The sequence below is a fragment of the Anabrus simplex genome, chromosome X (genome assembly GCF_040414725.1).
Source record: "Anabrus simplex isolate iqAnaSimp1 chromosome X, ASM4041472v1, whole genome shotgun sequence".
NCBI classification, from domain to species: Eukaryota; Metazoa; Arthropoda; class Insecta; order Orthoptera; family Tettigoniidae; genus Anabrus; species Anabrus simplex.
In genome coordinates, this window is record NC_090279.1 from 136,144,675 (window position 1) to 136,172,337 (window position 27,663).

A 27,663-nucleotide genomic window follows, 5' to 3' on the forward strand; every position below is an offset into this window, starting at 1 on the left:
TTTGCATTTGGGACACAGAAGCGGGCTGTTCCCCTACCACTGGCTGTCCTGAGATTGGTTTTTGTTTTTCGCCTGCAGTAAGGCGAATGATGGGACAGTTCCTAGTATATCTCATGGCCACCAAATATCTTGCACTCACCACACATCTCCTTGCTTAAGGTGATGATGCTTGTTGATTAAAAGGGTCTAAAATATAGTTCATTGTTTTAAGAGTAAGTACAACCAGGCAACCATCCCCTATACATATTAGTAATCGGAGAGAAGAAATGGAAGGGGGCTGACACTAGGAAAAATGATGGTATCAGCTAAGGAGGACCAGGGCCATGGAGGGAAAATAAGACTCCCTAGGCCTACATACATAATACAATCGGGGGCAGAAAAGAACAGGTCGTGATCGAGGTAGATCAGATAGGATAGATGAAAGTGGGGAGACTGGCACAAGTAAGCGGAGGCAGTGCCAGAATTCAATTAAGGGCTCCGTGGTCGCCTACCCAAGCTCCCAAGTGCAGAGCCCACATGGGACCCCTTTTAGTCGTCTCTTACAGCAGGCAGAGGATGCAGTGGCTGTTATTCTACTGGCCCTACCCACAGCGGGACAACTATGATAAGGCTAGTTGCTTTACGTTGCACCGACACAGATAGGTCTAATGGCGATGATGGGACAGGAAAGGCCTAGGAATGGGAAGGAAGCAGCCGTGGACTTAATTAAGGTACAGCCCCAGCATTTGCCTGGTGTGAAAATGGGAAACCACAGAAAACCATTTTCAGGGCTGCCGATAGTGGGGTTCGAACCTACTATCTCCCGAATACTGGATACTGGCTGCACTTGTGTTTCAAATTATCCGAAATTCATTTCCCTTTGTGTGGTATGTTTTCATGTTCTGGCCTCAGGAGATTAGTAAAACAAGAACAGTAAGGATGCTTACCTCAAATATCTTGTACTTTTTCTTCAAACACGCAAACGAATATAACAGATATACGCATACAAATCAAAGTAAAGCAAAATGTCACAAACGTCGAAAACGTGGTCGTCCCACGTGGTCCAAGTTGTCAAACTCAAATCGACCAATAGCAATCGGGAGATGTTTCTACCAATAGGAGCTGCCGTATTCGTCACGTGGGCTTAGGGTGAGTGACGTGATGTACAACAGCGCGCCCACGTGAGTGGAGGGCAAAAGTATTCAGTCTGAGCCGGGCCCTCGGAAGGGTAGGACCTATGCCGCTGGCAAACCCTTGCACGTGGTAGTGGTGGGGGTAAGGTTCGGCAGTTCGGTTCACTGCCGTCTCAATCCTACATATATAGATTGAGACGGCGATGGTTCGCTTATTGATGTTGGGGAGGAAGGGGCGTTATCGTTGAAGGAGGGATTGGATATGGGTGGGGTATAGTAGCCATTACTGAATGAAAACAGCTCATTTGCGAGCTTTAATCTGAAAATGCAACAACCCGACAACATTATCGAGATCATTTTGCAGTTGCTCACAATCTTGTAACTTATTTATTACTCTGTACAGAATAACATCATCTGCGAAAAGCCTTATCTCTGATTCCACTTCTTTACACATATCATCGATATATATAAGAAAACATAAAGGTCCAATAACACTGCCATGAGGAATTCCCATCTTAATTTTACAGGGCAGGATAAAGCTTCACCTACTCTAATTCTCTGAGTTCTATTTTCCAAAAACAGAGCCACCCATTCAGTCACTGTTTTATCTAGTCCAATTGCACTCATTTTTGCCACTAGTCTCCCATGATCTACCCTATCAAATGCCTTAGGCAGGTCAGTCGCGATACAGACCAATTGACCTCCTGAATCCAGGATATCTGCTATATCTTGCTGGAATTCTACAAGTTGTGCTTCAGTGGTATAAATATTGCAACAGTATGGCTTCTCTTCTGGTTGTGTCCGCATATGAACAGTTAGGTCAGACTGCCTTCCTTTGTGAATGATTTGCCACAGACATTGCAGCTCTTTGGCGTCAGGCCTGTATGGGACCGCATATGAACGGTCAGACTGCCTTTCCTTGTGAATGATTTGCCACAGACATTGCAACTGTAAGGTTTCTCGCCTGTATGGGTCCGCATATGTTTGCTTAGTTTGCCGCTTTTTATGACTCGCCTGTATGTCTCTGAATATGTTCGGTAAGTTTGCCTCTCTTTATGAATGATTTGCCACAGACATGGCAGTTGTATGGCTTCTCGCCTGTATGGGTCCGCATATGATCGGTAAGCTTACCTTTCTGTATGAATGATTTGCCACAGTCATTGCAGCTGTATGGCTTCTCGCCTGTATGGGTCCGCATATGATCGGTCAGACTACTTTTCCTCGTGAATGACTTGTTACAAACATTGCACCTGTACGGCTTCTCGCCTGTATGGGTCCGCATATGTTCGGTTAGTTTACCTCTTTGTATGAATGATTTGCCACAGACATTGCAGTTGAATGGCTTCTCGCCTGTATGGGTCCGCATATGATCGGTTAGCTTACCTTTCTGTATGAATGATTTGCCACAGTCATTGCAGCTGTATGGCTTCTCGCCTGTATGGGTCCGCATATGACCGGTCAAAATCCCTTTCAGTATGAATGATTTGCTACAAACATTGCACCTGTACGGCTTCTCGCCTGTATGGGTCCGCATATGTTCGGTTAGTCTACCTCTTTGTATGAATGATTTGCCACAGACATTGCATTTCAATGGCTTCTTGCCTGTATGGGTCCACATATGTTCGGTTAGTTTACCTCTTTGTATGAATGATTTGCCACAGACATTGCATTTGTATGGCTTCTCACCTGTATGGGTCCGGATATGAACGGTCAGAATACATTTGCTAGTCAACGATTTGCCACAGACATTGCACCTGTAAGAGTTCTCGCCTGTATGGGTCCGTACATGAACGGTCAGATTGCCTTTGCTTGTGAATGATTTGCCACAGACATTGCAACTGTTAAGCTTCTCGCGTGTATGGGTCCGCATATGTTCGGTTAGATTAACTCTCCGTATGAATGATTTGCCACAGACATTGCAGCTGTATGGCTTCTCGCCTGTATGGGTCCGACCATGAGCGGTCACACTACCCTTGCTTGTGAATGATTTGCTACAGACATTGCACCTGTAAGACTTCTCGCCCGTATGGGTCCGCATATGAACGTTAAGATTGCCTTTGATTGTGAATGATTTGTCACAGAGAACGCAATTGTGAGGCTTCTCCCCTGTATGGGTCCGCATATGTTCGTTTAGTTTACCTCTCTTTATGAATGATTTGCCACAGACATTGCACTTGTGTGGCTTCTCGCCTGTATGGGTCCGCATATGATAGGTCAGATTGCCCTTCATTGCGAATGATTTGTCACAGACATTGCACCTATTAGGCTTCTCGCCTGTATGGGTCAGCATATGTTCGGACAGTTTAACTCTCTGTGTGAATGATTTGCCACACACATTGCATTTGATTGGCTTCTCGCCTGTGTGGGTCCGCATGTGATAGGTCACCCTGACTTTGCTCGTGAATGATTTGCCACACACATTACACCTGTTTGGCTTCTCGCCTGCACGGGACCGCATATGATCGGTCAGACTGCCTTTTTGTATGAATGACTTGCTACAGACGTTGCAGCAGTATCGCTTCTCGCTCGTGTGAGACCGCCTAACGCCCGGCCTTTTCCTAAAAAATTTATGGGATACTGAGCATTCGTTTTTAATCCCACCTTTATGCAATCGCGTGTCCCCTGTCAGCATTTTCCTCTTTGTAAAGCATTTATCAGAAAATCCGCACACTTGGAGCGGGTGGATCCTGAGGTATTTCGACAAGCTGCCGGGTCGATCTTCCTTGTGTCTCTTCAGATGTCGCAAGAGGTCGAACTTCCTAGCCAGGACTTCACTGCACACACTACACCTAAAACTAGATGATCCGCCGTCCGGAGGTTGATGATCTCTATAGCTCACCTCGGGTCTCGATCTACAGTGACAAATTAAAACCATGTGACCAATAGTTCAACAGACAAATCCACTACAAATCTCACACAGGGGATTTGCTACTGGACATTCCAATCACTGATATTCAGTGCAGAGAGCTCGTTACTCATAAACATTACATTCCTGAGAGTAAACATCATCTGAGGTTAAATTTCAAAAGCTCTCACTTGTTACGAGAAGATATTGCGTCTTTTCTCAATCACGATATCACGCGCAAGAAACTTGTCACGGTTTAGAAATGTACGAGTTAATTTTGAAGAAAGCATGAGAAGTGGTCCAGCCTAAAAGGGTAAATACTCGTACAAGCTCTTTAATCCAGCACATATAATTCTATCGAAATCCGTAGTCTGTTCTCCTACATAAAGAACGGCATATGCTTTCGAGTTTTGATCTTGTTGAAGCACTCTGCGCTTTGTTGCAGGCAAGTAATAATTTTTGTAATGGACCATGTTCTTGAGGTTGTTTGACAGAATGTCTGTGTTGTAGATATTAATAAAGTTGAGAACTTTTGTCGACATTCAGCAAGATCTGTTGAAACATGGCTAATCATTTATGAATGTTATTTTGTCACACAAATATACATATTGTGTTTGTAAATTGTTATCATATCACTATACCATTTTATTATGTCGCTGTGTCGCTTTTCCGAAATATGTATCTTTGATGTGCAATCAAACATAGCCAACCTACATATAGGACGGTAGGTTTATACAAGGACGTTCATACTTCCTACCATGTACTACATCAGTCTACGTCTTAATTCCTGTATTTAACACGGAAGCCACTAATCCTGATGAAATCCTGGAAAAGCTGAAATATAACAAGTATACGACGGCTCTCTCGCTAGCATTGATACTGTCCTTTCTCCTCAAGACACTGCTGTTAAAGACATTATGAAGGCAACACAGAATATGGCATTGGTGGTAGCGTTTTATTACAATGTTGTAATATCCTGATTTTGAAACCAAACGCAACCTATCATGCCCTTGAATATTCTTACACGTATTACTTTAACAATACGGATAGAAGGAGCATGAAAATCAATGCTTGAGCCAAAATTCGAGATGACAAGACGTTGAATTGCACCGTAGTGGATATTGCTGCCATGTATAAGAAGGAATATTATTCTATTTATTTCAAAAGATCACGGGCAACGTGATTATTTTTAGTGGATTCATAACATAGTTGGATAGCATCCATACTGAGCCTGTCTCCCCACCACAGAGTAGTTCTACATATTCTACGGAAGAAGGGCAGGCAATGCAAATTTCTTGGTTAAAGGTGAGATCCACTTACAACTGCCACATGGGAAAATCGATCACGCAGGCTAAAATATATCGTAACATGAACTGGTACTTTCCAATTCATGCTGTATGAACTGAATTCACATGGCCCAGTCGAATGCATGACTGGCGCACAAGCAAAGTAATGGGAGGCTCGACCATGCATTGTTACTGCACTCTTTGGAGAAAATAAGTGGACAAATGAAAGGGGGCATTGATTCCAGATATGACAGACTAAATCTCTTGATCATCAAACAAGATATTGATGTTGACACCACTAGACAACAGGGGGCAGAAAATACGACACTGGATTGTATGTCATGCGTTTTGTGGCATATCACACCAAGCAAACGTGCAAAAGCCTGTAACCCTTCTTTTTTACGTGAATACGTGATTCCTCTGACAAATAATTTATCAGGTTGACAATTAGTTTTCAGTAAAATAATGTTTCATTTTGCATTGATAAATATTCTACACGAACCAGCTATATTGCTGTAACACGTGGCGCGTCCCAGGTGACGGATACGGGTTCCCCGCTGGCCTGCCGATGAATATGAGCAAAATATAAAAGCTATCGCCTACCAAACATGTACAAAGTCTTTAATGGCAACTTTGGCGGAGATGGAGACGTTCACTAGGGACCAGATGGCGGAAGAGGTACACTAAATTTCTGGAAGTTAATGCAGAAAAGAGGGTAGCGTTTCTTCTCTAGAGGAGTGGCTGCAAAAGGCATCTGTTCTCCATGTCGGCAGCTGCGTTACTAAATTCCGTCATGAGCCCTTAAATGCTTCAAGACAAGCCGGCCGTAAAATAATACCGCTACATCATTACAGAAATATGTCTCATGGTAACGGAGCCAAGGTTAGTGCAGCCCCTGGAAGGGACGCACATTGGCAGTGCCCAGTCAGCATGCAAAGTTTGCTAGGGTTGCCGTCGCACGGGCTGTGACGGCTAGCCATGCTAGTACCCCCATTTTGTATCCCATCATTGAATTATGCCAGGATGAAGTAGCGAATAAGCCACTACAATTGAGAGAAGGCTTCTAGGCATCTGAGAGGTGCGGAAAAAAAGATGGAATAGAGAAAAGTCATGTGAAACGATATGTGGTTACTAACTGGTGTACAACAGAAACCGAAGAACAGCTCATGGTGTTGACATTGTCATATCAGCTAAATTTGACGGTTCAGTCTCCGAGGTGCAAAAGTTTGACAATCGCTTGATGTAACTCGTCCGCATTGGGGAGAGAAGGAAATTCCCATGTTTCAGCGCAACGCTCCACAAACTGACGTGCGCATGGAAACCAAAGATGCGTTCTGGGCACCGCCTGACAAGAAGACCGCTGACTACCTTATCGCTGCCGCTGATCTGAATGGATGTGTCGGACCGAGGAAAGCAGAACAAACAGTCCATGGCGTTCATGGATATGGAGAAAAGAACGACGATGCCCAACAAATTCGCGATTATGTAGAAACTGATCATCGCAAACACACGGTTCAAAAAGAGTGATATTCATCTACTTTGTACTACAGTGGCCCCCATCCAATTGGCATTGCCTACATCCTTGTGAGAGGGTGAAATCTCGAAGATGTTCTAGAGATAACAGTTGCCCCTTATTAAATCCTTGCGATGCAACAACGACCAGTCTTCTAAGCTGTGGATAAAGTCACCAAGAGCCCAATACTTCACAGGAAATAGACAAATTGGGATCAAATGGTTGCCCCTGAAGAAGGAGACTAACGCCGTTGCAAAAGTTACAGAGTCACAAATCACCGTAGTTGAAGTGAGGCGGACTAAACTGAAAGACGCCTTTCGCTCTATTCCTGGAACAATTAAGTCAGGGCGACGACAACGAAGGATTAAACATGACATATGGCCAAGGAATGAAGATGTTAAATATGCAGTACGGTTGAAGAAGCAGCTGTACCACGAGTTTCTTGCTCGTTGGAATGCCTACAAGGCAGCCACTCGTAAAATGAAGGAGGTATTTGCGTAACAAAATCAAACCGGTAGGCAGGTCTATATGTGAAACATGACATGCGCGAATTCGAGCGGAATTTTTAACGGCTAGTCCAATCGAGCCATCGCAAAACGTCAGAAGTCAAACGTTTTTACTGCATCAATGAGGAAACAGACGACTTGCTACTGGACAGGCGGGAAGCGCGAGTACACTGGTGGAACTATTTTGACAACATCTCAATCATGGAATTTCCGTATCTACCAATCCTAATCACCTCCGCTGTTGAAGGTCCAACGTAGGAAAATTACGTCACTGAAGTCCAGACTATGCTGAAGGAAATGAAACCAGGGAAAGCCATCTGTCCCGATTATCTTCCAGCAGAGTTTTGTTTCTCTCAATGGGGGGATGCAGCAGTGTGGCTAAAGCAAGATTTCAACCATATCATCAAATAAGGTCAAAAACAAACAGACTAGCGATGGAGTATCAATTCACAAATAAGGGAAGCCCTGCCGATTTTTCTAATCACGGCCCGAACATACTTCTGAGCCTCACAATGAGAGACTTAGAACAAATCTTCGACAAAAGGATTAGCGATTTAGACAAACAAACAACAAGCCAAGCTGGATATGTGTAAAATTGTGGCGCAATAGGAGAAACTCATGCTGCCGGACTGTTACTTGAGAAACACTGTGAAAAGAATAAGAGGCTTCATCACAAATTTCTGGACCCTTAGAAGCCCTTCCATCGGGTACTTCATGACCTAATCAGTCAGCCCTACAAGTACATGGCATTCCAGAGCACCTTGCTGAGAGGGTATAATTGCTCTAAAAGGAACAAATGAGTTGTGTTCAAGCTAACGCAGGAGCGTCTGATGACTTCCGCATAACTGTAGGAGTCCGTCAAGGCCCCGGCTTATCACCACTGCAGCTTATTCTTGTGATGGACATAATTACCACAAACCAGCGCAGTCCAATACCATGGACACTTCTCTAAGCAAAAGATATAATTTGGCTGAAGAGAATAAGCTAGACCTGCAGCGTCAAACAGAAGACTGGAACAATCGACTAGCGCAATAAGCCCCGCGCCTCAACAAGAACAAGACAGAATACATTGCATTACATCGTCGAGAAGTTGGAACCATGCATGTTGACGTTGAAGATATAGCACGAGTAGAGATATTTAAGAATATTTGCTCCACAATCTATGATTATGGCCGACTTACTGATGAAGTCAACTTGAAGGGTCGGGGAAAAAAACCAGGTAAGTCAATTTTTAATCGAAATTGAGATATTGTTACAGTTCGCTTCAGAGTGATCATGCGCATCTATTGAGAGGTCGGAAATGGAAGAAAAGCAGGCGAGTCAGGAAAAATTAGCAGTCAAAGTTTCGCTGTTAAGGGATAGAACTAGGGAAGTCAAGCACAAAAGTTGCTGTTTCTCAAGTTGTACAAATACTGACTCACCTGCTTTTTTCCCCTGACCCTTCACTTAAGGATATACAAAGCCTGACTGAAGTGGAAAATGACAACAGGCGCCCTTCCGAACTTTGGACGAAGGGCCATCTCTAAACTAAGTTCTACCGAACTGATATCTGTCCTATCAATATCCATCCTGTCGTTTTCTACGGCAACGAATGCTGACCAGCTCTAGAGGCAGAACGCCAACTAAGCATCATGGATACGAAGTTGCTTAGGTGGAAGGCTGGCATAATTAGACTACATCACATTTCAAATGATGTTATTAGAAAACGTTTTGGCATTGCACCGATCCAGAAGAAAATTGGGGAAAGGCGTGTGGGCTGGTTTGGGCATGTGTTGCGTGTAGAGGACGATATATTGGGAAAGTCACACTATTACACAGAAAGTCGGTGAAAAGAGGCGCTAGGGACGAACCAGACAGCATAGACTGATAAAGTGCACAACGGCCTGAAATTTGGAAGACTACATGCAGACATGGTCCGAGACCGATCTAACTGGAGTCAATGAACCACAACACCGGACCCTGCCACCAGATGCAGACTGATGAATATTGTTACAAAAATGAAATGCAATGGATATTTTACACATCCTAACATTCAAATTAGTTCATTGTATGTTCAAATTTTCTCCCCTAAAGCCTATGTCCGATATCTATAAAAACTATTTTTCAAAAAATAGTGTTTGAATGTCTGAACGCTTCTGGATTTCGTGTTTAAGTGACTCCTATAAATGCATTGTGAAGAAAAACTTATAACTCAAAAAATAAAAAATTGGGTATATCTGTGTTAAATGGGAAGGGCAGTTAGAATATCCGGTGAAATTCTATGAGTACCTACAAGAGGGGAGTCCGTCAGTGTATTCTAGCCTGAATAGAATTTTGCAATTCATATGTCTGCTTACATACGTCATAGACAGCAGACGATCATATTAATCAGTTTGTTATTTTCACTCCGATCACGCCTATAAGTATGAAGACCATGGAGGAGTGGCACAAAGTGGTCAGCTCAGGGCCATGTGACACTCAACGCTCTAAGGCTGGAAGGAAGCCACATAACTAAGTGGTTACTTTAGGACCATGTGTCTCTACACAAACGGAAGTAAGCCTTATCACTAATTATTTAGCTCAGGACGATGTGTCTCTCCACAAATGGAAGGTAATCTCATCACTAATTGGTAACCTCAGAAATACGTGTATTTCCACAAGTCAGCAATTAGGAAATTTTATGAATCTTAAAATCTTTTCTTATGTAATTCAATACCCAACTGGCATGGCAAATAGTTTAGACATTTTAAAGGAAGTCATTTAAGTTGCGGCATGATATTTGTAGACTGCTGAAATGAGAGTGAGGAAACAATAGCGCCTGAGGTGAGATATAAAACAAAGTGGGAAGTAGCAGAAAAGATCCGGTCGACTGAATCCTTCAGAAGCATCAAAAATCTATGATGTAAAATGGACTAAGCCACGTAGACAAAGGACTGTCCTCTGACATATACGCCAAGAAAAAAGAAGACACATAAAATGCATGTCGCTTTGCAGGTCTCTGCACAAAATATGTTTAGAAAGTAGAAAGCTAATTTAGACTCCATCAAAAATAGAAATATGATTGTGTGTGAAAAGGATTCATAAGCAACATTTTGACTGGTGGTCATAATACAAGATTGTTCTCTAACGTAGCCTATTGTGTCTTGTTACATATGAATTACAAAGAAACAGAGAGTGTGAGCTGGTACTTGGTAGTTCTGAGGACCGACATGAATATTTCTTGCCACTTGTTGTGAAAGTACAGTAGGAACAAGTCAGTGCATCACATAAGAGCCGAGAAGACTCTAACCACTCACAAAATCAAATAAACCATTCAGAATTCATAGTTTCCATCACAAATCTGGTTTGAAGTCAAACCTTAGGCTATGACTAGCCATCGCATGACCTGCTGATACAAGGGCTTGGTTAAGAGCACCAATCCGAGACTATACAATCATTTCACACAGATTATCAAAGATCACTTCACACAGTAACCAACAAAGGTGTGACAGCAAAAAATTAATTTGCAATGTCACAACTACAGTTCAAAAACTCTACTGCATTAAATGTTTTAAAACAGGACATACACTTGTGGTACTTTGTAAGGTCAGTGACAATAATTACAATTTTGAAAGAATATTATATCACTACGTTATTTACCTATTATTATTATTATTATTATTATTATTATTATTATTATTATTATTATTAGCATAGGGCAACAAGTATATATACAAATATATAGTATTTACAAATATACACAGACAAGAAACATGTTTTATAGCAGAATGTCCAGTTGAGTGATCCACTGTATAGCTTCCTCTGTTGGTTCCAAAAAAGTCACTCGGGCTACCTGTGTAGGAAAGTCGTGTACATTCACATACAATATGGGGATCATCTGTCGAGATGCACCACAGTCGCACTCTGGTGATGAGATATATTTCCACTTATAAAGGGCATCCCTGCATCGTCCATGATTTTGTTCTCACTCAATTCAGAGTGGTCCAAATCTTACGTGGAAGATGACGTTCACCAGAAAAGATGTTGTGTAAGGAACTGTCTGTGGCAACTTTCCAGCGACTTCTCTATTCTTCTAAAGGGTGAAAATTCCCATCAGCCAATGCGACAGCATCATGCAAAGATGGATGTCGTGACTCCAACCTCGTTACCTTGAGAACAGGAATATCATCCAAAACAGGCAGTTGCGGGTTCATTTCTATCTTCTTGAACTCTCGGATAGGAGCATTTTATCTTTTAAAAACAGGTGGCATTATACCTGACAGAATTGGGAGCCAATAAATGGATGTGGACTGGATAGTACCAGATATTAACCACAAGCTAACATTCAGTTCAGTATCAATTAGTCTTCTATATGGGCTATCCAGCCAAACTGGTGCACAGTACTCACCACACGAGAATACCAGTCCCAAAGCAGATCATAAAGTCTTTGCTGATGAACCCCAACTTGAGCCATAAAATTTCTGAAGGATAATATTACATGTTTTGAGCTTTTTTGACAGATTCATAAGATGTTGTTTGTAAGATAGTGCACCCTTGAAAATTGGTTATTGGTTTGTATGGAAAGAATATTTTATTACTGGGGTGGAACAATGCATAAAATTATCATCCAGGAAGGAGATTTCAACTCTGACTGCCTCTGCTAGCACGCAGCGGAACAGGTTTTTTCCCCCACCGTGTAAGCGAGTCTGGTTTTTTTTGTACCTTGTTGAAGACACCAGATGAGTAGCACGTGGACACGAACTCTACGAGACCAAAAGCGATCAATACTTTGATATTTTGACGTCATGATATTTAACCAATTGGATCGCAAGGTTAGCCCGATCGCTAAATCTCAGCCAATAAAATTCAACTAACACACCTACGTCTTGAAGAAATAAATACCCATGTATCTGGGGGAATCGCGCTCTTTTGCTCTTTTGCTTTTTTCTGTCTTCAGTTGTCTACGTGAATAATTGCTTCGTACAAGTACAAGTCATCGTGTTGTAAGAGCACATGTGTAATTGGAGACGGCATATACGACGTTGAACATTACAAGCATTCATTTGATGAAAGATGATATTTTTTCTGCTTCTGAGGAAATTTTGAGATACGGAAATATTGGAAACGCAGCAGTTCAGATTTCCTTAATTTCATAAATCTGAGGAAATTTTAAAGTACGTAAAACTGTGCCAGCTTGGAGAATCGAGTGTGTGTTGGGAACTATTACTAAAACAAACATTTTAGTTTCAGCTTTCACCAGAAGACGGAAGATTACTAGCAGTCCTGAACTATTTCGGAAGAATGGAACTTCAACATTACGACGGAGTTTGTAACTGTCCTAAGTCCTCGTCTGCTGCAGCCATGTGTAACTAAAATGTGAGGCATAATTCAGCCCAGGGGAGAATAATATCGGAGATGGAGTTTGGTTAAATATTCACTGATCATCAACCGAGTCCAGAAGCCAAGTCTACTACAGCTAAGATTTTAAATTATACTTTTCTCTATTTTCTGTTGCAATAATTATGTAGACGTAGTCCTTGCTTGAATATTTGAGATCATTTCTAATAGTCTTTGTAGTTAGGAATTTCACTCTTCTTTCACTGGTGTTGGTAGATTTGATGTGTGTGAGAGTGTATTTGGGACCTATAATTTGTTCTATTCGAATGAGTGCTTCGTGACATGTTCTCACTGTCCCATGATAAGTCGAGGAAAGTGTTAAAAATATTTGACCCACGCGATAACGTTTATTAATTTATAAATTAATGATGGAATAATTTTTGAATTATTTGGGACAGAATATCGACGTGTTCTGTGAACTTAGGATTTTTCCTTGATGTTTTGTGGTTTACCATAGATTCGAGATAGGATAGAGTCATCTATGATTTCATCAAACCATAGCCTACGATGACGCGACCGCGCGCGTATAATAATAATAATAATAATAATAATAATAATAATAATAATAATAATAATTGACATTATTACGGTCTAATAGAATGTTTAAAGGTCATGAGTGTAATTATTACTGTGCTTATAAGTGATTAATGTGTGCTATATTGAAGTACACTAGATGTAGGCCTGGAATATTGGTCGTGGCTTGAATGTCCACAAATTTTGCATTTACTGTTATTAGTATTTTTGAGACTTGTAAATGGATCTTAAGATAGGATTTTATTTGTGTGTCCATTACATGAGTCAGTTAAGGAAGAGAGTGTGTCTTTGAACATAATTTCTTCTTATGCAGCACATATTGATCGATAATTTCAGATAATACGAGAATAAAAATAACGTAGTCGTGACTCATAGACCGTATGCGCGAATGCTTATTTATCTATGACTGTAGGCAATTCTATGGAATTTTAGAGATGAATTCTACTATAAAATTATCCTGGAACATCGTTGTGGAATCTATTTCATTGGAAAAGTGATAATCCCGCTACAATCACACACCAATCGATCGTAATGGTAGCCCTTGTCTGATATCGTAATCAGGAGAAACTCTCATATTTCAAATAAAATTTAAAATTAAAAATCAAGAGATAGGTTTCGATAAATCTATTTGATAATATTACCGTGGACCAAAGCTTGAATGTGAGATGGATATTTTGTAAATGTGATTTTCATGGTGATATTTCGTCATGATGTGCGTACGCTGTGTGCGTAAAGTTTCGAATTTCTTGTTGTTTTGTGGCGAGCATATTTGGCTCAATTATAAATCTTTAAGCAATTTTACGACGGAATAAGATAGATTAGGATCTTTGCTTCGAGGGAAAATACTTAAGCAAGGATCGCGTCAATGAACTAAGCTCACAAAATGTAAAATGTTTAACTTTACAATGCGAGAATTTAAGTCATTATTGTGAGTTGTGCACAACACTAGGTCAATTGACACAAGAGCAAAAATCGAATGAGTTGAATATTGGACTTAAAATAATTTAAGTAAATAATTTGAAGCATAAGTAATTAATTAGAATAATATTTGATTAATAGAAATGATTTTTTTTATTTTCCATGTGAGGTAAAAATTTGACTCACGGCTAAATAACTCGCAGAGTATTGTTAATTTAAATAATAATTTGAAAATCAGATTTTTGATATTTTGAGATAGGATTTTCTTAAATAATAAGTTAATTAATTTCCTAATACGATTTATTAAGACTCAGTTTCGTATCTTTGCAGAATGCAATTTAATGAAGAACTGTGGGTGAATTCCAGCAGGGAAGAGCTAAATATTTTTATTCAAGATTTTGAAAATATTAATGGAATTTGGAAAGTGCTAATATTTTATTTCATAAATGTTAAAACCCATTTTTTAAGTGTTTTCATTTGTAGTCAGTCCTTAGGTTGTCCCTATCCTCAATAATTTAGCGTTGCCTGTAAGCGAACGTTCCGCCTCTGGGACTTTTGCTTACCGGCTGAGCTGCCCGGCAAAACGGGGGCAATAGTGTGCGATCAAGTGTAATCCACAAATATTTGGGATAGCTGCTATGCCGAAGTTCTTGGTGACAAAAACGTATGTGAAGTTTAATGCCAGCTTGGCGATTATTCAGGTGAAAACATGACACTTCTATTTTGTTAGATTTAGGACACAGTTGCCATTTTTTGAAGTACGTTTCAAGTGAAATCAGGTCTCTTTGTAGCACTTCTTCTGTCACACTAAGGTATCGATTTTGAGTGGCTAGTATTATGATATCAGCATAACAAAATGTTTGCGATGATGTTTCTGGAAGATCGGAGATATACAAATTGAACAGTAGGGGAGACAGTACCGATCCTTGAGGTAATCCATTTATGAGCTTCCTTTCTCTACTCATACTATTTCCCATACACACTCGAAACCTTCTGTCATTGAGCATATTGCTTATAACCTGCACGATGGTCCTACGGGGTGCAATTCGGAGAAGCTTGTAAATTAATCCTTCTCTCCAGACTGCGTCAAATGCTGCTGTAAGATCAATGAATACAGCTGAGGTCTTGAGTTGTTTCTGGAAACCTGCTTCCATGTGGAATGTCAGTGAAAGCCCTTGATCGCAGCAGCTGCGATTTGGCCTGAATCCAGCTTGATCAACTGTAATATGCTGAAAAATAGTTGCGCTGATTCTGTTGTGGAATAGCCTCTCAAAACGAAGGGCAACTGGTCTATAACTGCTTGGGTCATTGGCAGGCTTACCTGGTTTCAAGATAGAAATCAGTTTCGTTCGTTTGAATTCTGCCGGGAGTTGTATGTTCTGTAGAAGGTCGGTAAAAAAACCTTAACAGCCAACTTCTTGCATTCTTCCCTAAATGAATGCGAAATTCTGGATGAATGTCGTCAAAATCTGGAGCTGTACTTGGTTTAACGTCTTTGAGAGCAGCATTGATGTCTTGCACCGTAACCGGTTGTGAATACCTTGATGTGCGTGGTGTTCTTGATTCCAGAGTTTGGAGCTGGCGCCGTATGTATTTGGTACGTTTCTTATCTGATGGAGTTTGGGAAGTTGTGACGATGTTAGATGCTACTTCATCCGGAGTGACTCCAGGCTGTTGCTTCACCAAAGGTGTCCTTCCTCCAAGTTTTCTGCGGTGCCCCCAAGATCTTCTACTGGAATGAGTTAGGTCGATATTCTCCACTGTCTCAATCCACCGTTCTCTCCAGGTAGTATCCATGATGGAAAGAAGTTCATCAGCTATGTCCTCATCACCAGTATGCAGATATTAGTTATAGAGTGCATCAGTCTCTACATTCCAACCAGGGATGTATTCTTTTCTATGGCATACTCTTCTTACCCGCCATCATAACTGCATCTACGAAACGCTTGTAATTATGCTTGGGAGCAATCCACCTAACACATTTATCCAGTTCAGTGGTGAATGTTGACCAATTTGCTTTTCTGAAGTTCCTCTGAGCATGTGGTATTGACCGTACAACAGGAATGTTGATGCCAATGTCCACTACAATGGGGCCATGTTGACTGTGGGGAAAATGTCTTAACACTTTACGCCTGGTATGTAAGGGCTGTCCTGCATCATTGCAGCTAGCAAATCACAAGTCAGGATTGAAATCCCTATTTCATGCAGCTGACTGGAAAGTACCAAGATCTTTTGGGTCAAAAATCAGATGGAGATTGTTCATTTCTGTCTATTCTACGAGTTTCTTTACACATTCATTGTCATTCGAGTACTTCCATAGTTCGTGATGGCTGTTGAAGTCGCCTATATAAACTGCAGGGTGTTGAGCAGTCGGGAGTACGGTACCTGACCACTGTGCATTTGGGGATTTATAAATGTTAAAAATAGTAATATGTGCCAGACGCACAGCAACACAATGGATGTCTTCGTCTTCGTTTTGAAAGAGTATTGAGGCATCTTGGATATTATTACGAACATAAGTAGCTATACCATGTGCACTGTGATATGTTGCACCAAGAGCTGTGAAACCATTAATGAGGCACCATTTCCGAAACTCTTCTTCTTTGGCTGTATGGATTTCAGTATACCCACATCTATATTATTATTCAGGATAACTTTGGATAGGTCGTCACATTTTGCTCTGCTGATGCTTTCTACATTAAGCTCGAAAACATGGATGAAAGGTCCGATGTTTCTTGTCTGGTAGCTCTCAGAAGAGCCATTTCCATGAAATACATCTGCCATTGCTGGAGGATCTTTAAAAAGATAGGTCCAGCAGCTACAGTTATTGCTTTCTTAGCACCACCCGGGGGTCACGTGTAGGGCACTCTGAGGGTAAACCTACATACGTGAAGCAATAATGTACCGCCTATTTATCTACTTTTATGAGATAATAAATTCACTTACTTGAAGAATTCTGAATTTTTTAGGCAACCTGCACAAATTTAAAACTCGACTTGTACCTTTCCATTTTATTAGTTAATACTAATTGTGTAAGTATGTTTGCAATCAACACACTAGAAGCACCTGACTGTCAATGAACACTAAAATCAATCAGAAAGTGTGACCACATTACTGGAATGAACATAAATTCAATAGCACAATTTTTTTAAGCTTACAACAATGCACAAGTTTTATTTGAAAACTATGATACCGAAGATGTAGCATAACTGACCTCAAAGTTTCATTTCTACAACACATTATCTGCTTTGGCATCCACAGATGGAGGAATCTGACTTAACACACAAGAGAACAGAAATGATCAGAAAAAAGGAATCTAACCAAATAATTTCAAAATGACATTCTTTGAGTCATCACATTATTGAACTCAGACATCATTATATTGATTAATGAAACTGATTATGTTAGTTTTAAATATTTATTGTTTACTATGTACATAAAACTTAACAATTTCGAATTTGTAGATTTAATTTTTTATCTACAAATATCGCTTTTTCTGTGTGTCACTGTTGGCATGAACGTATAAAAATATTACTCAGAATATCTGGAAGCAATAGCTTCAGATAGCATTTCAGATGATACGAATGTGATGAACAAATGATGCAGAGAAAGTGAAAGAAAGAACACTTTTTCATAGTTACTTAAAGGTATTGTAAACAAATACACTTAAAAAATATCTAGCTTTACCATAGATTCTTTTTGTAGATATATATTGAATAAAACTACGAGTACATGATGGAACATTAAAAATTATCTTGAAGTTCCTGAATATTTTAGATAATTTTAACCAATAGAATTTTCACATATTAGTGTTTAAATGTAACCTTGCAGAGACAGGATTGAACTGATGAAAATGGCCACTTTTGCAGATAAACCAACCACAACTGAACACAACTGTGAATAGGTACAACATATTCCATATTGTATAGGACTTGTAGTATACGTACTTTGTTTCTTCTTTGATGTATGGCAACAGCTGATCATCAGTTTGTTCCTCTATGAATATTTCCTCCTTAGTATCTTCGGAAGGCTGTCAGTAAGAAATAAGAAAAGTAGAATAAAGAAGTTAGGAAACAAAAATATATAGGCCTAAAATAGAAACAGCTGAGAAAATAAATTTCATAGTGGCACAAGAAGACTATAATTAATTTATCTCCCATTTAAAAAATATATAATGGAAAGGAACAATCAAATGAAAATCCCATTGTATGCAAGAGAGGTGTCTACCTTGGTGGCAAATGGCACACAAAAATACATTATTATCAAGCACTAAATTTTAAAAGAACAGAGAAGAAGACAATTTCCTAAAACAGTATTATACAATTTTTTTTCTATTAAGCACACAGCTCATCCTTAATAAATGTAAAGAATTTACAAACTCTTACTCATAATATTTTCTGTTTTACAAACATAATCAACACACATACCACTTGTGCAACTACTCCAAATAATACTATACAAATTCTATTAGGTTAAAATTTACATTGCATTTACTTATTTATTTTATTTTTTACCCTTTTTGGAACCTAACTTGCACAATGACCTGCTGTATTTTAACCTGAGTCCCTTTTGCCACTGCTTTTCAAACAATTGATGAGATATAAGAACATGAAAAGGAACACACTGTTGGACAGCAGTAGACACAGTAGTATAGAAAGGGAGGAACATTGCAAATTTGTAAATTTAAAATCACCTACATATTTGTGAATATTCAGCAGAGCATATGTATACATACGTGTATGTGAACATGTACAATTTTAGGAAATTAAATATAGTAATCAGTATCTCCAAATCATTGCCCAATACCATTCCTTGCTTCTGTTTCTCTTTCTGTTGATCCCTAATTCCACAATGACTAGCCATTTTCTTCATCCTCTTATATTCATATTCCCCTGTTCCCATCTTCCTACATATGACTTGACTTGTCACCCCTTTGTTCATTTCCATGTTCCTATATACTTTCTTTCCAAAAACACTTCACTGTAATATCACATAATCCCACAGTACTCCCACCACTTTCCCAACAAGTGGACAATGCTTATATCATAAGCATAGAAATATCCATCATCCCCCTATGTACATCACATTAAGACCAAAAGCATAAATCAGTTAATGTCCCAATCAATGAATGAATCAATCAATTAATCAATCAAACAACAGCAATTAGGGCTGTTGGTTGTTTAAATAGAAAAGAATTGTGGAAATATATGAAACAAATTATTTCAATCACTAAATCATCTTCCTATAAGTGAACATTTGCCAAAATTTGTCCCCTTCATTTCAAACTTATCTTCATGTTGCGACCTTTCCTAGACTTAAAGAACATGATTTAAATGTATTCATCAACTAAAGTCATTCCAAGCCATCTCTCCAATGACATCTCAGAATATACTGCTTAATCAAACAACTTGTCTCCTTTCTCCAAGTCTCCCCAGCTGAAACTTTGCAACATCTCTGTAACACAACTCTTTTGTTAGAAATTACCCGCAAGAAATGGAGCTATTTCTGTGGATCATTTCCTGTTCTCTACTCAAGTAATACTGGTGATGGTCTCACACTCTCATTGTGGCTTTGCTGGAGATTTATACGCCCTCTCCTTTACAACCCCTAAAAAAACTCATAATCATATTAAGAGATCTGTAAATTTTATTTTCAATATGTTTAAATGATTACCATAATGAAGCTATATCCTTATTATGAATAGCTAGGTACTTACAGAGATCCCCATGAAGAAATTTCACCCATCAATATAATAATAAAACCGGAGAGGACTCTTTCTATTTGTGAAACAAAGAAACTGACTTTCCACCACGTTTACAAATATAGCATTGCCCGATGTCCATCTTACAATATTGTCAAGGTCTTTTTCAATTACTCATAATCCTGAAACTTATTTATTACAAAGAGCCTCATCACTTATTTCAGTTCATTATTCATATTGTTTATATATATCAGAGAATAAAGGTCTCATAATACTGCCCTGTGGGACCCAATCCCATAATTGTTACAGGATCTTATGCTCTGAGTTCTATTTTGTTGAAATACACCAGACGTGGCCAAATTTTAATGGTAAAAAGTATATTTCGACCTTTATGTAAACTATCGACCTTTATAGCTTAATCCTTGAACTTGTTTGGAGGCAAAGTTTCCACTTGGGATATCCTGGTCCACACTATTGTATTTTTTCATACAGTGGCTACAGTGAGAACCACAATGTAATTTCATTATTCACATGGTTTTGTGTCATTTTTGTTAGTGAGCATGTTCTGTTGTTTATCTTTATATCTACATATTGTTGCTGTTTGGAAGTAAATAATGTGACCTATTGTTAAGACTGTGCATTCTGTAAATTACATATATTATTGATACTATTCAGGAGTTCAGTTGTATTTCTTAGGAGTGGTCCTAGAGAACTGTCAAATTTTGAGGTTATGGGAAGACGAAGAGACCTTTCACCAAGAAAGGCACTGTCAGAGAGCTACTTCGTGAGAAACGTCATTCACAACAAGAAATAGATTCTAGATTGCAAATACCACAGCAATCTGTAAGTAGTTTTAAAATGTGAAGATAACGGGAAGACAAAATGTGATGATGATGATGATGATGATGATTGTTGTTTTAAGGGGCCTAACATCGAAGGTCATCGGCCCAAGACAAAATGTCAACGTGTTGGAAACTGTGGGCAAAAGAAGAAACCAACCCCAAGGAGGAAGCAAAACTGATTAATTTGTCAGTAAACAACCGCAAGGTTACTAGTTTGGATTTACGTAAGAAATTAGAAGAGTATGGGTCATTTGTATTAGCCAGGACTCTGAGGCGAGAGCTGTTTAATGCTGGAATGAAAGCAAGATGACCTCAAGGCAAAGCGAAGTTTACTCCTGCTATGGCTGCAAAGAGGTTCCAGTGTGCCAAGACTCTCCAGAATTGGTCATCTGATGAATGGAAACAGGCAAGTCCATGACAATTACTGTAAATCCTAAATTATCATTCATTATTCCATTATAACCCAATCTAAGTGATGTAACCGTACAGCACAGTAAATGTATGAAATTCTTCTTTTAAACCTTACAGCTTATTGCATTTAATGCTAGGCTTATTTGTTTTATTTATTTCAGGTTTGCTTTAGTGACTAATTGGTATTTCCTGTCAAAGAAGAGACAAGTCAATATGTCAAAACATAAGCAGAAGCATTCCATCCAGATTGAGTGAGGCATCCAACTTCAGTGATGGTCTGGAGTGTGTTTTCTTGGTATGGCCGTGGACGATTATATATTGTAGAAGGAACTATCAGACGTGAACAGTATAGTATTAAGAACCCCTTGGTAGCTCAGGTGCAAGAGTAGTTTGGCCAAAGTGCATTTATTTTTATGCAAGATGGGCCTCCTTGCCACAAAGCCAAGAAACAGTCCAGACATGAACCCCATAGAATATCCTTAGCCGATAGCAAAGAAAAGTCCAAAGAAAAATAACGACAAAAATTGGCTTGATTGAGAAGCTCGGTCAGATGTGGTGTCATGATGACGATTTAAAGAGTCAGTGTAAAATACTGTTTGAGGGTATGCGCAGTCTAATCAAGTCGCTCATGAAAGCTAAGGGGGTGCATACCAAGTACTAATGTCATGAACTTAAAAACTGGTACCATCTCATGTGTTCAATTCTCAAATTTTTTATGTTTAATAATTTGGCCATATCTTTATAGTCACCCATTTAGCCATTGTTTTATCTATCCCAAACGCACTAATTTTTTGTCAGTAGTTTCCCGAGATCTACCCTAAGAAAATCCTTAGATATGTCAATCGTGATACATTTGACTTCCTGAATCTAATATATCTGCTATATCCTGCTGGAATCCAAAAGATGAGCTTCAGTGGAGTAATATTTCCTAAACCTGAACTACCTTCTATCGAGCCAGTTGGTAATTTCTTAAATGTGTATAACATAATCAGAAAGAATGCATTCCAAGAGCTTGCATGCAACACAAGTCAAGACGACTATTGTGTAATTACTAGCTTTAAGTTTAGCACATTTTCTCTATACACAGAGTGCTACTACACTAAGAATTCATTCATCTGGTATAGCTGTTTCATACATACTCTAATCAATATCTCAAAGAACTGACTTTCGTATATGCCCAGAAATTTTACCCATCCCAGCAGCATTTCTAGTTTTAAATTTTTGTATATTACCTTCAATGTTCCTTATAGTGGATATTGTAAAGTAATTTCAAAGGATTAGGTGAAATTGTCAACTGCGTCAGGTACTGCAAAAGGACATGACCAAACCATTGGTGACATATCCTATGCATCACGAGTGACGGCTGCGATGCCCATCGACTAATGAAGTATACACATTCCCATGTTGTGTAATTGCTACTTCATACCTTTCTAAATCTGTCAACATTCAGCACCGTACACAGCAACAAGCCGTAGTAACACGGCTGAAAGTAATTCCAGTATCAAGGAAGACAATGTACACTGCCGGCTGGTGCTCTCGGTGCTTTTCAATTAGCATTCTGGCAGTGAAAATTACATGAGTTGTTCCAGCACCCTTAATGAAGATGCACTGGATAGCAATAATGCCGGCGATTTCACCCAGTCAATAATGAAGGCTACTCTAAAAGATCTTCTCATGTACAATTGGGTGCAATTTGGATGGTAATTTGCACATGCTGCTGAATCGTCATTTTGCTCAAAAATAGGCACAAGGATGTTTACAGTCCAGTGACTGGGAACAGAGCCAGAGTCAACTCTGGCACTGAATAAGCTTGTCAGCCAGTTGATAATGAGTTCTTTAAACTGCCTCATCTTCCAGAAGTTTGCTGGATGGTCATCCAGGGAAGATAAGCGTAAGGAGGCATTGTGGAGTGTATGCGCAGACAGAGATAATGCTTCCTCATACGACTTCAATATTATTGTCTCTGACAGGCAATATCCACAGTCCATTTATCTAATAGCTGTAACTGCGTAAGTGGCAATATGAGGACGAGGGATCCGATCGGCAGAGTGGACACTGCTCGGACAGTCGTTAATTTATCTAATCGTTCTTTAACAGAAGATGAAACTACTGTTCTTGCAAAAGGAGGCAATTTTGCTGTTACACCGGCGACCATCCCAATAGAAGATATTATTTCCAACATAGAATCAGGAATACGTCAGTTGCCGCCAGAGGTTTCCGAGGAAATACGTCACGACTGTTCCAAGATACTCTGCAAGGCCAAGTTACCAAAACGTAATCTTAGCAAGAAGGAGGGGCTTGCTCTAAAGGATTTAAAAGCCGACGAAAGTATTATCATATTAGCAGCTGACAAAGGTAATGCTACTGTTATCTTGAACACCATGGATTATGAACATAAGATCAAAGAACTTCTTGATCCATCGATCTACAAAAAACTTCCCCGTGACCCGACTATGAGTATCCTGCGCAAGACCAATACTCTGATTAAGAAATCTTCTATTTCACCAGAAGAACAGAAGAAGCTGAAGAAATCAGAAGCCTTGTGTCCAAGACTATATGGTCTTCCTAAGGTCCATAAGCCAGACGTCCCTCTTCGTCCCATCGTTAGTACCATTGGCTCTCCAACTTATGAAGTCGCAAAATATTTAAGCAATTTACTGAAACCTTACGTGGGGACTAAGGACTCACACATCAAAGACTCGGCCCATTTCATAAACAGATTGCGACACTTGCGAGTACAACCGGGGGATATACTTGTTAGTTTTGACGTCGTCTCGCTGTTCACTATGGTACCAATCAAGGACACTCTTGAACATATTCAACATCTCTTTGCAGAGGAGACAATAGTTTTATTTGAACATGTACTTACGACGACATTTTTCCAATGGAAACATGAATTTTATGAACAGACAGACGGTGTTGCCATAGGAAGCCCACTTAGCCCTGTTATTGCTAATTTTTATATGGAGTTCTTTGAAGAGGAAGCCCTGCAGACTGCTGTAAATAAACCCAGCTGTTGGTTCCGCTTTGTTGATGACACTTTTGTAATATGGGGACATGGAGAGGAGGCACTTGACGGTTTTCTTACACATCTGAACAGTATTCATCCTCGTATACAATTCACTGTGGAGAAGGAAAAGGATGGAGAATTAGCTTTCCTGGACGTGCTGGTGAAGAGGAAGAATGATGGATCCCTAGGGCATCAAGTATACCGAAAACCAACACACACAGACCGATATTTAAACAAAAATTCGAATCACCATCCTGGGCAGAAGCGCGCCATGATGAAGACTTTGGTGGATCGCGCCCTTCGTGTCTGTGAACCAGCGTACATCGAGAAGGAACTACGGTACCTTGATCTAGCCTTACAAACCAATGGCTACACGGTACAAGAGGTCAGGAGAGCACTCCACCCCAGAAGACAGCCAGCGAATAGTAAGCGAGAAGAACCCAGGAAGAAAGGTATCGCTTATTTGCCGTATATACGGGACGTCACGGACCGTATTGGAAGGCTCCTTGAACGTCACGAAGTTAAAACCATTTTTCAGCCGACCCAACAGCTACGGAACATGTTACGTTCTGCCAAAGATCCACGTGACCCTTTAACATCTACTGGGGTCTATAGGATACCTTGCAGCTGTGGAGCTGTTTATATTGGCACGACTGGCAGAAGTGTCAATACTCGCCTGACGGAGCACAAAAGGAATTGTCGCTTGGGACAATACGACAAATCAGCAGTAGCGGAGCATGCACTGATTGACGGAAATCATGAGATCCGTTACGAGGATACTGACATACTGGCCACAACATCCCACTTTCACGCCCGTCTCTACAGGGAAGCAATCGAAATACATAAACATCCAGATAACTTTAATAGAAAGGAGGAAGGACTGAAACTCAGCAAGGCCTGGTACACCCCTTTATATAACGTACGGCCGAAGTTTACTAAGATCAGGGACATTACAGTCAACCAACCAGAGGATCCATTGCTCGGCACGACCCAATCGGAGGTCGTGCACTCCGAGATCCAATCAGACGACAGACTTCTCGGAGCGACCCAGTCAGAATCCATGCCCGGCGCGAACCAATCAGAGGTCGTGTGTTCAGATAGCCAACCAAACGTCAAGCTGCTCGGCGCGACCCAATCGGAGGTCGTGCTTTCAGATAGTCAATCAGATGTCGGTTTGCACAGCGCGAACCAATTGGAGGCCACACACTTACATATAAATACAGCTGCTTCCCAAACAACTTTTGCAGTCGCCAGCGGGATACAGGAGAGCGTATCTACACGACGCCACAGAAGATGACTACCGCAGCAGTAGTCGAAACGTCTGGGAGAAGCGAGAGGAGTGGACCACGGCATAACAGCCCGGAAGAATTTTATTATATTGACACCGACCGTGAAAGCCTTCATACTTTAATGACCCACCTCTACGGGGAGGATATTTATCGTTTTAGTCGTCAATTTGAATAGCTTCGCAAGAAGAAATCCCATCTACTGTGCTCTCTTACATTTTTACTCCGCTGCCGCGACACAGGTGTTATTCCACAATTTCTTCGACAGAAGAGAGTTTTTTCAACTCCTTCGGCACACAGAATTTATAACAGGACTGAACAAGCCCTTCTTAGGGAACGTATTCATTCTACTCGTAAAGAACTGGCCCTCAATGATGAACGGCTTTTATCACTACATTTGACGACAGGCAACTCGATGAACTGGAGTGACTGGGACCGAATTGACAGGATTACTTACAACACCATGGAACATCAGGAGAAGAAGGATACGCTACGGCAGAAAAGTACGAACGCGTAAGTGGCAATATGAGGACGAGGGATCCGATCGGCAGAGTGGACACTGCTCGGACAGTCGTTAATTTATCTAACCGTTCTTTAACAGAAGATGAAACTACTGTTCTTGCAAAAGGAGGCCATTTTGCTGTTACACCGGCGACCATCCCAATAGAAGATATTATTTCCAACATAGAATCAGGAATACGTCAGTTGCCGCCAGAGGTTTCCGAGGAAATACGTCACGACTGTTCCAAGATACTCTGCAAAGCCAAGTTACCAAAACGTAATCTTAGCAAGAAGGAGGGGCTTGCTCTAAAGGATTTAAAAGCCGACGAAAGTATTATCATATTAGCAGCTGACAAAGGTAATGCTACTGTTATCTTGAACACCATGGATTATGAACATAAGATCAAAGAACTTCTTGATCCATCGATCTACAAAAAAACTTCCCCGTGACCCGACTATGAGTATCCTGCGCAAGACCTATACTCTGATTAAGAAATCTTCTATTTCACCAGAAGAACAGAAGAAGCTGAAGAAATCAGAAGCCTTGTGTCCAAGACTATATGGTCTTCCTAAGGTCCATAAGCCAGACGTCCCTCTTCATCCCATCGTTAGTACCATTGGCTCTCCAACTTATGAAGTCGCAAAATATTTAAGCAATTTACTGAAACCTTACGTAGGGACTAAGGACTCACACATCAAAGACTCGGCCCATTTCATAAACAGATTGCGACACTTGCGAGTACAACCGGGGGATATACTTGTTAGTTTTGACGTCGTCTCGCTGTTCACTATGGTACCAATCAAGGATACTCTTGAACATATTCAACATCTCTTTGCAGAGGAGACAATAGTTTTATTTGAACATGTACTTACGACGACATTTTTCCAATGGAAACATGAATTTTATGAACAGACAGACGGTGTTGCCATAGGAAGCCCACTTAGCCCTGTTATTGCTAATTTTTATATGGAGTTCTTTGAAGAGGAAGCCCTGCAGACTGCTGTAAATAAACCCAGCTGTTGGTTCCGCTTTGTTGATGACACTTTTGTAATATGGGGACATGGAGAGGAGGCACTTGACGGTTTTCTTACACATCTGAACAGTATTCATCCTCGTATACAATTCACTGTGGAGAAGGAAAAGGATGGAGAATTAGCTTTCCTGGACGTGCTGGTGAAGAGGAAGAATGATGGATCCCTAGGGCATCAAGTATACCGAAAACCAACACACACAGACCGATATTTAAACAAAATTCGAATCACCATCCTGGGCAGAAGCGCGCCATGATGAAGACTTTGGTGGATCGCGCCCTTCGTGTCTGTGAACCAGCGTACATCGAGAAGGAACTACGGCATCTTGATCTAGCCTTACAAACCAATGGCTACACGGTACAAGAGGTCAGGAGAGCACTCCACCCCAGAAGACAGCCAGCGAATAGTAAGCGAGAAGAACCCAGGAAGAAAGGTATCGCTTATTTGCCGTATATACGGGACGTCACGGATCGTATTGGAAGGCTCCTTGAACGTCACGAAGTTAAAACCATTTTTCAGCCGACCCAACAGCTACGGAACATGTTACGTTCTGCCAAAGATCCACGTGACCCTTTAACATCTACTGGGGTCTATAGGATACCTTGCAGCTGTGGAGCTGTTTATATTGGCACGACTGGCAGAAGTGTCAATACTCGCCTGACGGAGCACAAAAGGAATTGTCGCTTGGGACAATACGACAAATCAGCAGTAGCGGAGCATGCACTGCTTGACGGAAATCATGAGATCCGTTACGAGGATACTGACATACTGGCCACAACATCCCACTTTCACGCCCGTCTCTACAGGGAAG

At 40.4% G+C, this 27,663-nt stretch overlaps 1 protein-coding gene across 1 annotated transcript in view; it reads right to left on the reverse strand.

The window, feature by feature from the left end:
* LOC137503360 (zinc finger protein ZFP2-like) overlaps positions 1-2,982 on the reverse strand; it is a 66,826-nt gene extending 63,844 nt beyond the window's left edge. Inside the window, exons 1-2 of the mRNA XM_068230917.1 lie at positions 2,145-2,982; positions 1,981-2,094 (exon numbers count right to left, since the gene is read on the reverse strand). Coding sequence (XP_068087018.1) covers positions 1,981-2,094; positions 2,145-2,982 — 952 coding nt within the window. The remainder of the gene's footprint in view (positions 1-1,980; positions 2,095-2,144) is intronic.
* Positions 2,983-27,663: the final 24,681 nt, after the last annotated feature.